This window comes from Nuphar pumila, chromosome 10 (assembly GCF_984573655.1).
Source record: "Nuphar pumila chromosome 10, dmNupPumi1.hap1.1, whole genome shotgun sequence".
In the NCBI taxonomy this organism is placed as follows: Eukaryota; Viridiplantae; Streptophyta; class Magnoliopsida; order Nymphaeales; family Nymphaeaceae; genus Nuphar; species Nuphar pumila.
In genome coordinates, this window is record NC_143258.1 from 109219993 (window position 1) to 109236426 (window position 16434).

A 16434-nucleotide genomic window follows, 5' to 3' on the forward strand; every position below is an offset into this window, starting at 1 on the left:
CCGATTTGTCTATCATTTTACATGTTTTAAGAAGTTTATTATGGTTTTTTGCTCGGATATGGATTCAATTACGAAATTATATCGAAAATCATGAATTTTTGCCCTGAATATGCATTTGGAATTGGATTTTTGTCTCAAATATGGATTTTTGCTCTGAATATGGATCTAAAATTGGATTTTTTGCCCCTAATATAAATTTTTGCTATGAATATGGATTTCAAATTGGATTTTTGCCATAATATGAATTTTTGGCCCCAAATATGGATCTTGAATTAGATTTTTGCCCCGAATATAGATTTTTGCCCCGAATATGAATCACAAATTGAATTTTTGCCCCGAATATGAATCTCAAATTGGATTTTGCCCCAAATATGGATATCAAATTGTATGAGACTCTCTCTCTCTCAACGTGATACTAACACATTAAAAACACATTTTCAACTTTTTAATATTGTTAATGTTATCCATAAGTTATATATTTTTTAATGTTTTATATATACCGATATCCTCTCAACATGCTCTCCATATAACTAAAATTTAAAAATATTGCAAGACTTTTCTTACTTCCAACACTTGAAATTCGCTCTACCAACATAAGTGGTGATCATAAATACCGACATTGTTGGCGTAAGAAGGCAAAATAGATTTTTTCAGATTTTACCAGTGCTTATTGGCCATGACCCAGACATAAAATATTGTAATTTATCACAATATTTCCAAGGGCTGATATAATACCCCAAAAAACATGATGTTTTCAAAATATCACATTTTCATCATATACTAGCACAACAAAAATAATTTTCAGTTATTTTAATATTATCTATATTTTTCGAGTTTATATGCGTATATACCATATTTTTCAAAGATTTTTTCTAAAAAAACCAAAAACTTTTAAATTTCATGATTATTCCAAATTTTGTCCATATTTTCCTTTTCTTTTTTGTTTGAAAGGCAAGCTGGGGTTAGGCAGACCCCTACTAGATATCTCTTAAGCCACATGTGGCAGAGGGATTCGAACAACCTTCGGCTTCGCACAAGAGCTCACTTACCACATGGGATACCACCTCAGTTTTTGTTGATATTTTCTTGCAAGAACAAGATTTGCACCAAAACCAACAGGGCAACACTGTATAAGTTGAACCTAACCACATTAGTTTTTGGAGACTCGATTGGACATTGTAATCTAGATTGTGGATTGCTCAAATTCTAGTCATCAAAGGCAAAAATGTGTCACTATCTTCATATAAATAAAAATGTTAGTTGCACATGCACATGCATGTGCTTGCACGTGCACACACACACAGATAGCAGCCAATCAGACCATCACAACTGGCCTCCACCACCACAAACCACAGACATGAAGTTGGTGTCATGTTAACCATGTGAGTATTAGCAAAATCAGCAAGACCAGAAATGTATTAGCGAAATCAATAAGAGATAAATAAATAAATTCTGGCTATAGAATTCACAAATATTGGAGAAATGAATTTACAAGTTCAGAAACCTGATTCAAGACTAAAAGAGAAAGATTTTGCACAGAAGAGACATTTTCTTCTTTGTAATTCTTTCTTAACGGTCGGTTCCACTTAGTGCTTCTAAGTTCTAAGGTTGGTTGATCTTTTCTTTTGTGTTTGCCTGTGATGAGTTGCTAGATAAACCTTGTGCCTTCAACATAAAAACCTATTAAGTATTTGCTTAGAGGTCGATTGCTCTATAATATGGACTTGCAAGGTATCTGGTTGTTCCACATATGGTAAGGATGCTTCATCCACCTGAAAATGGTTGATATACTCACAATAGACGATGCATGCGTAGAAAATTCAATTTAAGAGACCCTTCACTGAGGATAAAATGTGTAAGCTTTTCAAGCTTCTAGAATGCAAGTAAACATCACCTTAGAGTTAATGTTTAGATGCCTATCAATTGCATCGGCTTCTTGTCCAATCCAAGAAGAACTTGAACCAACCTCACATAAATTATTTTCGGTGGCATCAAAATAGTGCAAGAGTTCATCAAGCATTTCAAAACCACTTGAGTCAGCATATGTAAGATTTGAAAGATCATTCATTTTCTAAAAAGGATCCATCTTCAATCAGGATATTAGCATCAGAAGCATCAAAATATGCAAGAGAGTTATTGATTGTTTCAACAGTAGAACAAGGAAAAGATAATTCAATTCCAAGTAATAGCCATCTTCAACAGGTTGGCACACCTTCACTAGATCCGGCATGGAAACATTGTCAACAGGGCCACGTAATACATGTGGATCAACATCCTGCCATTCAAGGAAGCATTGAGCACTTTGATAAAAAAAAATGTTGTATTCATCTAATTCTGGTGCAGGTAGTTTATTTTTGTGCAGAATGCAGGATCCTAAATTCTGTAAGAAATGAAAAAATGTGAATAAAATCTCAATGGCTGTGTTAGAAATTTTCTAGAAAACCTATAGAACAAATCATTCTAACTGTTAGGGGACAAGACTCAAACAAGTAAATATGGAAGGATTAGAACATTAGGACATGCACAGATCATTACAAAGATCAGAATCAACATGATGCACATAAATGAAGCATACAATGTGTTTTGCTCTTATCATGCACAAGGTTTTTTTAGCATTTGTGACCTCATACTCTCATCATTAGGGATAATCCATGTCCAAGTAGGGCAGTTAGCAAGTCCAATAATGCAGTAACAAAGTAGACAATGTAGAAGATCCAACTCAAACAAGATCTTAACAGCTCTTCACAAATTTAGTTAGCATAGACTCATTTTGGGGCAGCAGTGAACAGAAGATCCTAGTTTGAGACTTTATGTGAAAAAAAACTTTCACAATTCATATAGTTCAGCAAAAAGGTCATTTTGCAGACAATGTTGGGATCCACATGTGTTTACCAAACCATGCTGACAACTTGATATTGACACCAACACTTATCACTACCATCATGTTAAAAGTGTATCTTTGAGCATAGCTAGATGGAGCAGATTAGGTCCAACCATTTGCAGAAAGGTAAAAACAACAAAAACATAAATACAAATTATTTATAAAGATATAAGACAAGGATCTCCTCACAATACTAGAAATCACAAACTTCAGTAATATGAAATTTAGATTTTTCAACTTGCAACACTACAGACTTTTACTGTTATACACATACATAGAAAGCCAATTCTATTGACTTAATTTTTAGACAATATAATAAACAAACTGCTTCAAGGTCAACTACTATATTACAAATCTATCCCAAAACGGTTGTTTCATGCTCCATCCAAAGATATTTCTGTCTATAAATATCTCAAGAAACACAAAGAACTAATAGATCTCCTAAAAGAAGTGAGTCAAGCCAGAATGATGGTCCAAACCCAGATGCAATAATTATCACTTCAAAACCTTAGATGCAATAGTTATCAACTACTACATTCTTATTGAGACAAATACAAATCAATCATCCAAATCCATTATGATAACAATTTTCATTCTTGTATGTTTAAGGGATGCTAAAACTGTGTAGCAAACTATCATATGCATTATTGTGGTAGATATCATGCGACAAAGCCCACTATCAGCAATTGACAATATATTCTTTTACTGAAAATAACCTCACAAATCTTACATGACTATGCAACAAAGCCCACTATCATCAAATGGAAGTACACTTTTTTCCCTTGAAAATAACCTAACAAATCTTAAATGAAATCCACACTCAGAAATTTAATTCCACATTTTACTTATTGTAAGGTTACAAAGTGAAAACTTCTCCAAATGACAAGTATTTTGGCAGCAACCGAAGTCAAATATTTTTGGCATTCAAATGCAATTTGTACTTGAGCTAAGAACTATAAAAAATTGTAATCACACTGAAATTCTTGTTTAACTAAAGTTATCAGCTATACATAACTAAGGGAAGCCATCTTCCTATGCAACATTTGAACCTGTCACATAGACAAATAGGCACAAGAACTAAACATAGACATGCTTGGGATGACATGAGGGTTTAGTGAAACTAGGACATGAAAACATGGTTGTACATTATACATACACATCATGTACATATGAGTATTTATATTCAAAATTCTTAATCTAAAGCAATAAAGCATAAATATGATTATCATTCAAAGTGAAAATCCTTGAACCATAATTCTAGATCGTTAAAATTAAAAAATTTAAATAATAAATCACAAGAAAAAAGAAAATGTATGATGTGATTTGCACCACTCACAACCTTTGTAAGTTCCTCTTCTCTCCCACAACAGAATGCATAATATGAAGCTAAAACCACAAGAAAAAAGGAAAGATCCCATGTTTGTCTTCAGACTTGATAAATGAGGCCATTAACACTAGAATTTGAAATTAGGCCATCCAGAGACACATTTCTAAAAAGCACAAACTGCTTGAACAAGTCTTACTTGCAAGATGATGTAAGTCTAATCTAACCCATTCAGTATTTCTATGTTTGCATTCATAATCATCACCATTGATCACAGAACCTCATTGTAACTTTGCATTTGATGACAATACAACACATTTTTCATTTAAATAACCTCAAACATAGCCTTGCTATAATTGAAACTAATAAGAATAATGGTTAATTAAAAAACATAACTAAATGAAATAAATGAAACAAAACCTAAGCAGAAGTAAGTGAATCAAAGAACAAAAAAATTATGGAAGCAAAAAATATGAAACAAATTATTGTGCAAGAACAAATGGGCACAAATTAGACTTCATACCTAAAAAGGCTTGTAAATAAGTTTAGCTATGTCATAGAGGCATTTCACCAAACGCTTGGTGGGCACCTCTCAAACAACCTCAAATAGATTTTATAAGCACATTCAACAACACGAAAAGTTTATGAAATATAAATAATTCATCTTAATAGTGAGTTTCAGGAATTTAACTCAACATATAAGAATAATAAATATAAAGGTCAACCCCTTAGATTCAACAAACAAAAGAACCCACAATCAAACATTCACACGGCAAGTTAAGGTTACATCAATCATACCCCTTCATTCAAAGAGAGAGAGAGAGAGTTACGAAAGAGACTTAGCTCCAACAAGAACAGTGCTGGCCAAGAAGGCTTCTCAAGTTCGTGACCTCAACAACACACAGTGGAACCAAATCTTAGGTCTCGTTCGGCCGTTCCCTCCGAGTGATGTCTCCTCCAATGAAGGTAGCACACACAAAGGGCTGAATCATGAAGGAAGAGATGATCACTCCTTCTTCTTCACGGATTTGATGTTTCTTTCAAAGGCAACCAGCCCCTTTCCCATTGCAGCTCATGTCTTTTTGTATTTGCTGGAATGAAGGCGTATGAGAGAGAAGAGATCAAAATGAGATGAGAGAGCGAGATTCCGATTTCCCTCATCCTCTTCATCCACTCAAATATCTCTCTCTCGTGTTTCTTGCAGAAGAAATGTCATCGTCTTCTGCCTCGCCTCCACTGCCATGAGGGAGAGAGATGCATTGATGGGGAGAGAGCGTCGAGTGAGAGAGGCATGCTCATCGAGAAAATTTTGTTCTTCTCGTTCCTGTTACTTTTGTAACAGGGGGGAGGGTGGAACAAAAAGATCACATGTATAAGGATGCGGCAGACGCACGGAACGCCGTTCGCCGCATCCAACATTTGTTGAAAATTGCCGTTCCAGCGAGATTTCTATCTGAATCACGCTGGGAACAACACATCAAACATACTCTTAGTACCAAAGAGAGATATGAAATTATGGACAACTTATTTACAAATTGTTTATATGTATATATATTAGAGAGTGAGAGAGAGATTATTTAAATGTGACTTTGATTCAATTATAGGTTACTTAAAAACTGTTGAGAGCAATTGCAATAGCTGTTGTATGTCATATTTGTTTCCTTTTTTGGGTCGTATCAAATTTGACATTAATTCAATGTATTTGGTGGACGAGTTGATTTGCAAACTCTCCAGTTATTTAGTTTGTTTATATACATATATAGAAAGTCGTAGATGCCTACCACTTCTGTGCCTTATGGAAGTGGACCAGCCTAAGGGCTTCTTTAACGAGAGCACATGCGATGAGCCTCCATCGCACGCGTCCATCGGCGTCTAGCCACTTGGGTGGTAGGCAGCTACCACCCATTATATATATATATATATATATATATATATCCTAATTTTTCAAATGCGCAATCAGCAGCGATTTCTTTTTACCAGCTGAAATGGCCTTTAGTAACACATAACTATGTTTGATTACCGGGGCTGTTTGATTGCGCATATAAACTTCTTAAACACAGGAACTTGATAAAAAAAGACGGAGCCCAGAACTTTGTGACTAGAAGAAGCTGTCAATTTTAATTTGAATTTGACATACTAGAGAAAGTATGACTTTTTCTTCACACAATTTCAAAATGATTCTTCCTCTTTCAAATCAAACAGGCTGAAACATTTCTTGGATACAGAAGTTACCAGATAAATTTCCTGTAGATCAGAACTCAGTAGAGTTGGGCAATAAAACGGCCCTTTAGGAATAGTGCAAAAACCAAGAAAAAACTCACCCCCAACCCAACACCCATTGTAAAATTTATTAGCACACTGTGTCAATTTTTTTTTGGTGGGCGAAACAAAGGTCTGGTCCGTCTGGATAAGATAAGCAACACAAAACCCAATGCCCAAGTGTGACAACCAATCAAGGGTTTCACAATTTCCAACCCAACCAGAAACCCAGATCCAAACCCAAATCCAAATAGATAGGACCTGATCAGAGATCAGATGAACATATCATCTGCATCTGCATTCTGCAGTGGCCATTTCGGACCCTGAGCGTGTATGAATTGGAGCCACTACAGGGTCCTCACTATCCCACTCCCTGACCCTTGAGCAATGATAAAAGCAACACCATTCGTCCTCTGTTGTGCAGAGCAAGAAAAAGTCTGCTTAGCACTTTCCCCAACAAGGGAAGAGCACTCCGCCACCATGCTGGTGCCGTTGGTCCATGAAGAGATGGGCGTTCCCTGACATGTGAAAGTGCTATTGTCCAAGCCAGGACTTTTTTTAACAAGAAATCTTTGCATTGAAGAGTGTTGTTCTCTCCACCACCATCGTGGGAATAATGGGTTTTGCTTCTCTTTCTCTAAGGCCTCTAGCAGAGCCCCTGCTCTGCAGGAACAGGTGTGGTTCAGCACATTTTCTTGAAGCTTTTCATGATTTACTGCATGCCTGTTTAGCTCTCTCTCTCATATGAATTGGACATGCTGTTAAAGACAATTTCTTCTTCCCTATGCTCTCTCTCTCTCATGGAGCATGAAGTAGTTTTTCATTTGATTGATGAATCGCATCTTCCTCTTTTTATTGGTAAATAGTTGGTTCAGTTGAATTTCATGGATGGACATACCGTTAAAGAAAATTTGTTCTTCCCTATGCTCTCTCTCTCTCTCTTATGAAGCATGCGGTGGTTTCTAATTTGATTGGTGTGTCGGGCCTTCCTCTTTTTATTGGTAATTAGTTGGTTCTGCTAAATTTTATGGATGAGCATACTGTTAAATGGAATTACTTCTTCCTGTGGTCTCTCTCTCTCTCATGAAGCATGCAGTGTTTTTTCATTTGATTGGTGGGTGTCGCCTTCTTCCTTCTTTTATTGGTACTAAATTTCATTAATGGGCATACTGTTAAAGAGAATTGCCTCTTCCTTATACTCTCTCTCATATGTAATGTTTTTTCATTTGGTTGGTCGGTGATTCCTTCCTCTTTTTATCGGTAAGTAATTGGTTCAGTTAAATTTCATGGGTGGACATACCATTAAAGAGAGTTACTTCTTTCATTTTCATTGTCTCTGTCAAAAATGATGGATTTGTTACGGAAGGTGCCACGTTGGCATTGAGGAGGCGTGGTGAGCCTGTAAATCAAGCAGGTACTTGTATTCAGGAAGGTGATCCTGTCATTCAGGAAGAAGGTGGTAATGAGCTAGTGAATCAGGAAGGTGTCCAAGCAGAGCAGAGGCCAAGAGAAGCAGGTATTGCAGTTCAACAATCAAGGGAGGCAAGTAAACAGCACCTGCAGGAAAAAGCCATTCTACAGAATGGCAACTATGAAAAAGGCAAAGGACCAAAATGGCAACAGCAGAGTGGCACGCCCCACATGGTTAGTCATGTTGTCTTTCAAGGAAAGCCTAGCCATGTAGTCTCTCAAGGGAAGTCTCCAAATCTAAAAAATCTGGAAACTAGGAAACTACATTTTGAAGAAAATATACCTACCTACCTACCTTGTAAAGCCTTGTAATGTATTAAAGACTCTCAACCAAAGTCGTGTGACATAGAGAGAAAGAGAGTGAGAGAGAGAGAGAGAAATATAGGAAACCGTGTAAGAGAGGAAGAAAAAAAGGAAGAAGAAAATAAAGAAGAGAAGTAGTTTCATGGGCATAGGCACATATTGTTGAACCATATAAATTCTGTGTGCTTTTTGTGGTGTGATTGTGTGCCTTCAGACTCTCATTATTTTTACATGGTATCAGTGCAAGTACGATTATCTTTGTAAAATCGTCCCTTTCTTGTTGCTTTTCTGTATTGCTTCATAGTTCGCTCAACCTTGTCTTCCAGTTCAAGCATGTCCTCTAGCCTTGCACTGTCTCCTTGTCCTACCATGCAGTGGAATGCTTTTTTAAGTCTTGTTTCCATCAAGCTTGATCAAACAAAGTATCTGTTATGGTGTTCACATATAGAATCGGTGATGTATAGTCAAGACCTAATCAAATTTATTGATGGGTTTCACCTACCTTCAAACCAGGTTTCATTCAAGGTGAAAATAGCTGATCAATTGGCCTTCAACTGGATAAAGGCTACAATGTCTAAGCATGTTCTTGGCCAAATAATTAGGTTCCCTATTGCTCAAGATTTTTGGCTTGCATTGGAACGTTCATATTCGTCCTAGTCCAAATTAAGAGTTCTCCAGTTGAAAAGAGAAAACCAAAATGTTAAGAAATATGATAGGTCCATGGTGGAATATCTTAATCATGTGAAATTTATTGTTGATTCTCTAAGTTCTATTGGTGAAGAAGTTAAAGATGACGATCTTATTCTTTTTGCTCTTAATGATCTTCCTGCCGAATATGATAGTTTTATTACCACAATCTTAGTTTTTCAAGATAAGTTACTTTCATTTGTTAAAATCTTTGACATGCTTCTCACTCAAGAAAAGAGACTTAAGTTGTTTATGCATAAGCAACTACACCAAGTTGAATCGACCTCTACTGCCTTCTTTTCTCAAAGCGATAGAGGTCGTAGAAATAATTTTCGTGGCCGTGGGGGAAGAGGTCCGGATTAAGCAGAGGCCTTCAAAATAATTTCCAATCTCATAAACCATTTTTTAATCAAGGCTCTAACTCCAATCAAGATGGGCGTGTGGTCTGTCATTTTTGTGGGCATAAAAATCACAGTGCTCATAAATGTTATGACATACCCAAGGCTTTCGCGGCTATGGCCTAAGTTCTCCTCAAGAGCAACAAATTACATGATTTCAGAAGATCATGGCATGACTGATAAGAAAAAAATATCAAGGAACAACCCTATCATTGTCAAAAATAGTGCAAGTTTACCTATTACAAATTTTGGTAACATCACTTTTAACTCAAATTCAAAATCTTTTCTTTTAAAGGATGTCTTGCAAGTTCCAAAAATTAAAAAGAATCATTTATCTGTGGCCAAGTTCACTGGTGATAACAATTGTATATTTGAAGCACATTTGATGGGTTTACTCTGAAGGATTTGCAGAAAGGAACTATCCTCAAAAGAAGACTGAGTAGGGATGGCTTGTACATGTGGTATGGATCATCGGTTGGGACATCCAGGGAAGAAAGTGTTGGATACACTTAGGAAAAACAATATTTTATGTTTTGATTCAGACAAACTATCTAGTTTTTGCTCTACTTGCATGGTTGCTAAAATGCATAAACTCCCTTTTGATCATGATGAATTTCATGCTTTAAGGCCCCTTGAATTAATTCATGCTGATTTATGGGGACCTTCTACATGTTCATCTAGAGAAGGTTTTAGATATTATCTACTTTTGGTTGATGATTATTCAAGATTCTCTTGGATTTTTCCGTTATCTAGAAAATCTAAGACTCAAAAGTGCTTTGAAAATTCCAAAAACATTGTTAAAAAACAACTTGGGTATGAGATCAAAATTTTCCATAGTGATAGGGGTGGTGAGTTTCTTAGCAAAAGTTTCTCTGATCTCTTAATAACATGTGGTATTAAAAGGTAGTTGTCCTGTCCGCACATACCACAACAAAATGAAGTTTTTGAAAGAAAGCATAGGCATGTGGTTTAAACCAGAGTTACCGGAGGCGCCTAGGAGTAAGGGGAAGCGCGCTTCCCCGATATGTGTTTCAGAAGAGCGAAACGTCGCGCTTTCGAAATGCGTGGGGAAGCGTCCCTCTTTTTTGGGAAGCGCGCTTCCCCCTCGCTTCCCCATTTTTTTTCATTTTTTCGCTTCCCCCTCGCTTCCGGTTCACTTCCTAGGTCGCTTCCGAGACGGTTCATAATTTTCTTCTAAGTGGTCCCATGCTTCCCCGCTTCTAAATTTTTGAAAGTGCCTCGCTTCCCGCTCCCACTTCCCGTATCGCTTCCCGCTCCTGCTTCCTCGACTGGTAACTCTGGTTTAAACAAGTATGAGCCTAATGATTTATGCTGCCATAAACATGAACTTTTGGGTTGATGCTTTCCGTATAGTGGTTCACATCATAAATAGATTGCCAAGTGCCACTTTAAATGATAAGTCCCCTTTTGAAATAATATTTAAAAGGACCCTATGTTATGGTTATTTTAAGGTTTTTGGTTGCACATGCTATCCTCATCTTGTTCTCTATAACCAGTTAAAACTCTCTCCCAAGTCCGGGCCATGTGTTTTCATAGGTTATGGATCCTGTCATAAAGACTATATTTGTTATGAACCCATATCCAAACATGTTTTTATTTCTCGTCATGTTACTTTTGATAAACACCGTTTTTTGTATGCGGGAACACAAGAACCCACTACAACCATAGAAATGAACTCATGGCTCCGCAACCAAAATTTCAAAGAGCATTTTTCATCTTCGTCACCCATAAACCAGCCTATATACCTCCACCATCATTCCCATGAGCCTACGGTCTTGTCCCATGGCTGTCCGAATCAAACTGAACCCGCTAACCTGTTAAATTGTATCTCATGTTATATACATATATTTTTATATGTATGTAACGAGAGATACATATACATATATGTATCATGCATATATATATATATATATATATATATATTCCTTCATGTAATCCCCAGGGGTATTTTTGTCTTTTTACTATTTTATGCATATTTACATTTGTAAATATGTTTGTAATTTATTTCTCTTTTTTTTTCTTTTCTTTTTCTTTTCTTTTTTCTTTTTTCTCTTTTTCTTTTTCTTTTTCTTTTTCTTTTCCTTTCTTTTTTCTTTTTTGACTTAGTCAACATTGGAGGGGGTCCAACACTAGACGTTGGACCCCTCCAACGTCTAGTGGGAGCCCCTCCAAGGCTTTCTCTTCTCTATAAAAGGGGTTGAACCCCTATTGTAAATGCTATTCAATGCTTGGAGCCTTGTTCTCTAATTGTTCAATAAAATTCTTTATATTTTTGCATTTGTGTTCTTCATTTGTACCTTGGGTACATTTTGTTCTAAGTGTTCTTGTGCCTTTGTGCACATATCCCTTTGTGGAGTTGGAGCTTGGGTTGCACACTACCTCTTTTTGAGATATTTTCACATGGTATCAGAGCAAGGTTGGTGATAAAGGATCGTAGGATTCTTCGTTTTTAGAGTGCCTCGAAAAACATGCCTTCGGTGTTTTGAAGTTTGAATTGGTGGATCTTGCTTCTCCAATATTTTAGAAGAATCTTACTTCAAGTAAGACTTGAAAATCTTTTTGTGGTACGTATTTTTTCTCCACTCTTCTCTCTCTAATGGGTGAAAAAGAGTCGCATTTTTTACTTGGTTTTAAATTAAACGGCTCCAACTATCATGTTTGGGCCGGGAATATGGAGGCTCACATTAAGGGGAAAGGTCTTTGGGGATACGTCAAATGAACCATTTTCGAACCCGAACCTAAGATCACCATTATGGAGAGAGGAGAAATCAAGGTTCTTGATGATAAAGAGAGAGAAAAAGCCTTTGAAGAATATAACAAAAAGCATGAAGAATGGGAGATGAAGAACTACAAAATTCTTTCATGGTTCTTCTCTTCCGTTCAAACAAAAATAAATGCCAATATCTTGAAGTTCAAGAAAGCGTTTCAAGTATGAGAGTATCTTGAAAGAATGTATACTTCAAGAGACTTGTCCCATAAATATTATTTACAAAAGAAGGCATTAACTCTTCAACAAGGTAAAATGACCGTTAGAGAATACTTTGCCGAGTTATCCACGGTTTGGGATGAACTTGCTCTCCAAGAACCTAAATGGAGTGGAGAGGCAATTGAATTAAGAGCCAAACAATTAGAAGATCACTTCTTCAACTTTTTAAATGGGCTTAGACCCGAATTCGAACAAACTAGGTCCTCTTTTTTGTCTTCGTTTTCTTCTCCCCATTGGAAGATATGCTTACCAAACTAAGTGGAGAAGAAACTAGACTGGGGATGAATAAAACCAATCAAAGTGTGTTGGTCGTTCCTTCGAAGGATGAGGATGAGGGTGCTTATGCCGTATCAAGACCGGGGAATAATGTCAAAACATATAAACCCTCTCACTTCAACAAAAATCAAGGAGGAAGAGAAAATGGTGGGCATTATGGAAGAAGAGACTATAGCAAGATCATATGCCACTTTTGTAAAGAACCGGGACACATTAAACCGGTATGTTCTAAATGGAAAAAGATGGTGGCTATGTCTACAACTTTCCAACCAATCAAGGAGGAAGGACCTTCAACCTCCAACCATGACACTTTATCTCTAAATCAAATCATGGAAGCTCTTCAACCTCTTCTCAAGGGATCCGTCTCCGGAGCCGCCATGATCACCTTCTCTCCTCCTGGTAAGACTCTTTGGCTCTTAGACTCGGGTACATCCTTTCATATGACTCTAAATGCTTTTGTTCTTTCTAAATACTCAAAGAATTTTTCCCTTTCTTTTGTTTATACCACGGATGAGACTTCTCTTGAAATAAAAAGAATTAAAGATTTTAAAAAACAAGGATTTTCTATTCCTAAAGTTAGATTTATCCCAAAATTGAATTTAAATTTGCTTTCCGTCTCTCAACTATCGGATCATGGGTGTGATATCAAGTTCTCATCAAATAAATGTTGGATACAGGATCGCCGGTCCGGGAAGTTGATTGGGGAAGACTTTAGGAAGGGAGATCTATACTTCATGGAATTTCTTCAAATTCCAAAACAATCTTTTTGTAATATTGTTCAACATAAAGATATAAATGTTTGGCATAAACGCCTTGGGCATCCAAATATTGCCAGGCTCTCTCATTTACATTTTGCTAAAACTTTATGTAAAGGCAATTTCAATTGTAATGATTGTATTCTTGGTAAAATGAGAAGCTTACCTTTTGGACAAAAAACTATGTTTTCATCTAAGCCTTTTGAAATTATGTATTCGGATGTATGGGGACCGACACCCGTAGTATCTAAAGGAGGTTTTTCATATTATGTTATCTATGTTGATGACTTTTCAAGATATAGTTGGATTTAATTCCTCAAGCATAAACATGAGGTTTTTTCTACCTTTAAGGTTTTTCATATGATGATACAAAATCAATTCAATAGTAAATTACAAATTTTTAGAATAGACTCCGGAGGAGAATACCTTTCAAATGCGTTCAAAAGTTGCATTGAAAATAATGGAATCGTTCATCAAAGGTCTTGCCCCAAAACACCTCAACAAAATGGACTAGCCGAACGAAAACATAGACATATAATAGAAACTATAAGGACCTTACTCATTTCTTAAAAAAATCCAAAAAGATTTTGGGCCAAAGCGGCTCTTGCATCGGTTTATCTCATAAATCGACTTCCTTCAAAAAATCTGAATCAAATATCCACTTTTGAAACCTTGTACAAAAAGGAACCCGACTATAATAGACTAAGAATTTTTGGTTGTAAATATTTTGTCCTCACCGATAAGAATGATAAACTATCTTCCAAAGCTATCCCTTGTGCGTTTTTGGGATATTTCGAAACACAAAAAGGATTTAGGTGTTATGATATTAAAAACGACAAACTGTATATCTCAAGAAGCGTAACCTTTTTAGAAAATATGAGTGGTTTTGAAGAACATAAAACTCATGAAGATAATGCCGACTACTCTTTTTTGTTTGAGTTATTATCTAGGAACAAAGATTTATTTAGCGATAATGAATTAAATGAGGATGAAGACTTAAGTGAAAGTATTCCACAACCCATTCAACATGAAGAAGAAATAACAATTGAACCAATTACCTATACACGTAGAGATAAAAGTACTTTTAGAAGTGCAATAGAGAAGTATAGTGACCTTAGTGAACCTTCCAACCACTCTCGAAGAACCGAAAGACCTAGGAGAAATCCTTCTAGATTTATATCCTATGAATCCTTCTCCCCAAAACATAGGGCATGTCTCAGTTCCATTCACTCATATCAAGAGCCTAGGAATTTTGAAGAAGCTAAAAAAATGATAGAATGGAGAGACGCCATGGATAACGAACTTAGAACCCTCAACAAAGCTAAAACTTGGACCTTTCAATATCTTCCAAAAGGAAAGAAATCAATAGGATGTAGATGGGTTTTTAAAGTCAAAACCAAGAGTGATGACACTCTTGAAAGATATAAAGCCCGCTTTGTTGCAAAAGGATATAGCCAAGAATACGGTATTGATTACGAAGAAACCTTTGCATCCGTTCCTCGGATGGTCACTGTAAGATGTTTGATCACCATTGCATCTATTAAAAAATGAAATATTTACCAAATAGACGTTAAAAATGCTTTTTTAAATGGGGATCTTAATGAAGAAGTTTACATGGATTCTCCTCCTGGCATGGACATACCAAAGGGAAAAGTCCTTCGTTTGCAAAAAACACTCTATGGTTTAAAACAAGCTCCTAAGGCTTGGTATGATCGATTTAATGAAGTTATGATTCAAGAAGGTTTTTCTTCATGCTACACTGACACTGCTCTGTTTGTTAAAAGGTTGAATGCAGGAATTGTGATTTTATTACTGTATGTTGATGACATGTTAATAACTGGTAGTGACATAAAGGGCATCAAAAGTATTAAAACTACTTTAAAAGAAAGGTTTGAAATGTCAGACTTGGGGTATTTGACATACTTTCTTGGTATAGAGGTAGCCTACTCTCATGGAGGCTATTTCTTGTCTCAAACTAAACTTGCATGTGAGATTCTTGACAGATCAGGTATTTCTGACGATAAAATCTGTGAGACTCCTGAAATTGTGGGATCAAAGATAAAGATCAATGATGGGATTCCTTTGGAGGATCCTACTCCTTACCGACAACTTGTGGGGTCTCTAATGTATCTTAGCATCACAAGGCCAGACATCTCGCATGCCGTGCACACTGCAAGCCAATTCCAGCATGCTCCTACGTCTGTCCATATGGGCGCCGTTCTCCGAATTGCCAGATACATAAGGGGAACCTTAAATAAGGGAGTCTTTCTTTCCTCGTCCTCTGAGTTAAATTTAATTGTATATATTGACTCTGATTGGGGAGATGACCCAAATAACCGTCACTCCACTATAGGTTTTTGCATTTTTTTAGGTGAATTCTTAATCTCATGGAGATGCAAGAAACAACAAAAGGTGTCTCTATCATCCACAGAAGCAGAATATTGAGCCATGACATCCACAACCATGAAAATTGTGTGGATTCATCAATTCTTACAAGACATGGGGATTCATATTCAAGGACCCACTAAGTTATGTTGTGACAATAAGAGTGCAATCTACATTGCCAAAAATCACACATTTCATGAACATACAAAGCATATTGAGATGGACTGCCACTACGTTAGAGAAGCATACTTGCAAAGAGTTATAGATCTTCCATACGTGACCTCGGAATATCAGTTAACAGATTTCTTCACTAAGGCACTCTGCTCTCCCAGATTCAACTTTCTTCTTGACAAACTCTCGGTCATTGCGCTCTAAGTTTGAGGGAGGGTGTTAAATTGTATCTCCTGTTATATACATATATTTTTATATGTATGTAACGAGAGATACATATACATATATGTATCATGCATATATGTATATGTATCTATCGTTATATATATAAAAATATATTTTCCTTCATGTAACCCCAAGGGTATTTTTGTCTTTTTACTGTTTTACGCATATTTACATTTGTAAATATGTTTGTAATTTATTTCTCTTTCTTTTCTTTTCTTTCTTTTTCCTTTTTTCTTTTTTTTTTCTTTTCCTTTCTTTTTTCTTTTTTGACTTAGTCAACATTGGAAGGGGTC

The 16434-nt window shown here is 36.2% G+C and overlaps 1 protein-coding gene across 1 annotated transcript in view; it reads left to right on the plus strand.

Annotated features, from left to right (window-relative positions):
* Positions 1 to 6963: 6963 nt before the first annotated feature.
* Positions 6964 to 16434, plus strand: part of LOC149827856 (FAD synthetase, chloroplastic-like) — a 32173-nt gene continuing 22702 nt past the window's right edge. The window contains exon 1 of the mRNA XM_090018276.1: positions 6964 to 7139. Coding sequence (XP_089874402.1) covers positions 7081 to 7139 — 59 coding nt within the window. The 5' untranslated portion in view covers positions 6964 to 7080. The remainder of the gene's footprint in view (positions 7140 to 16434) is intronic.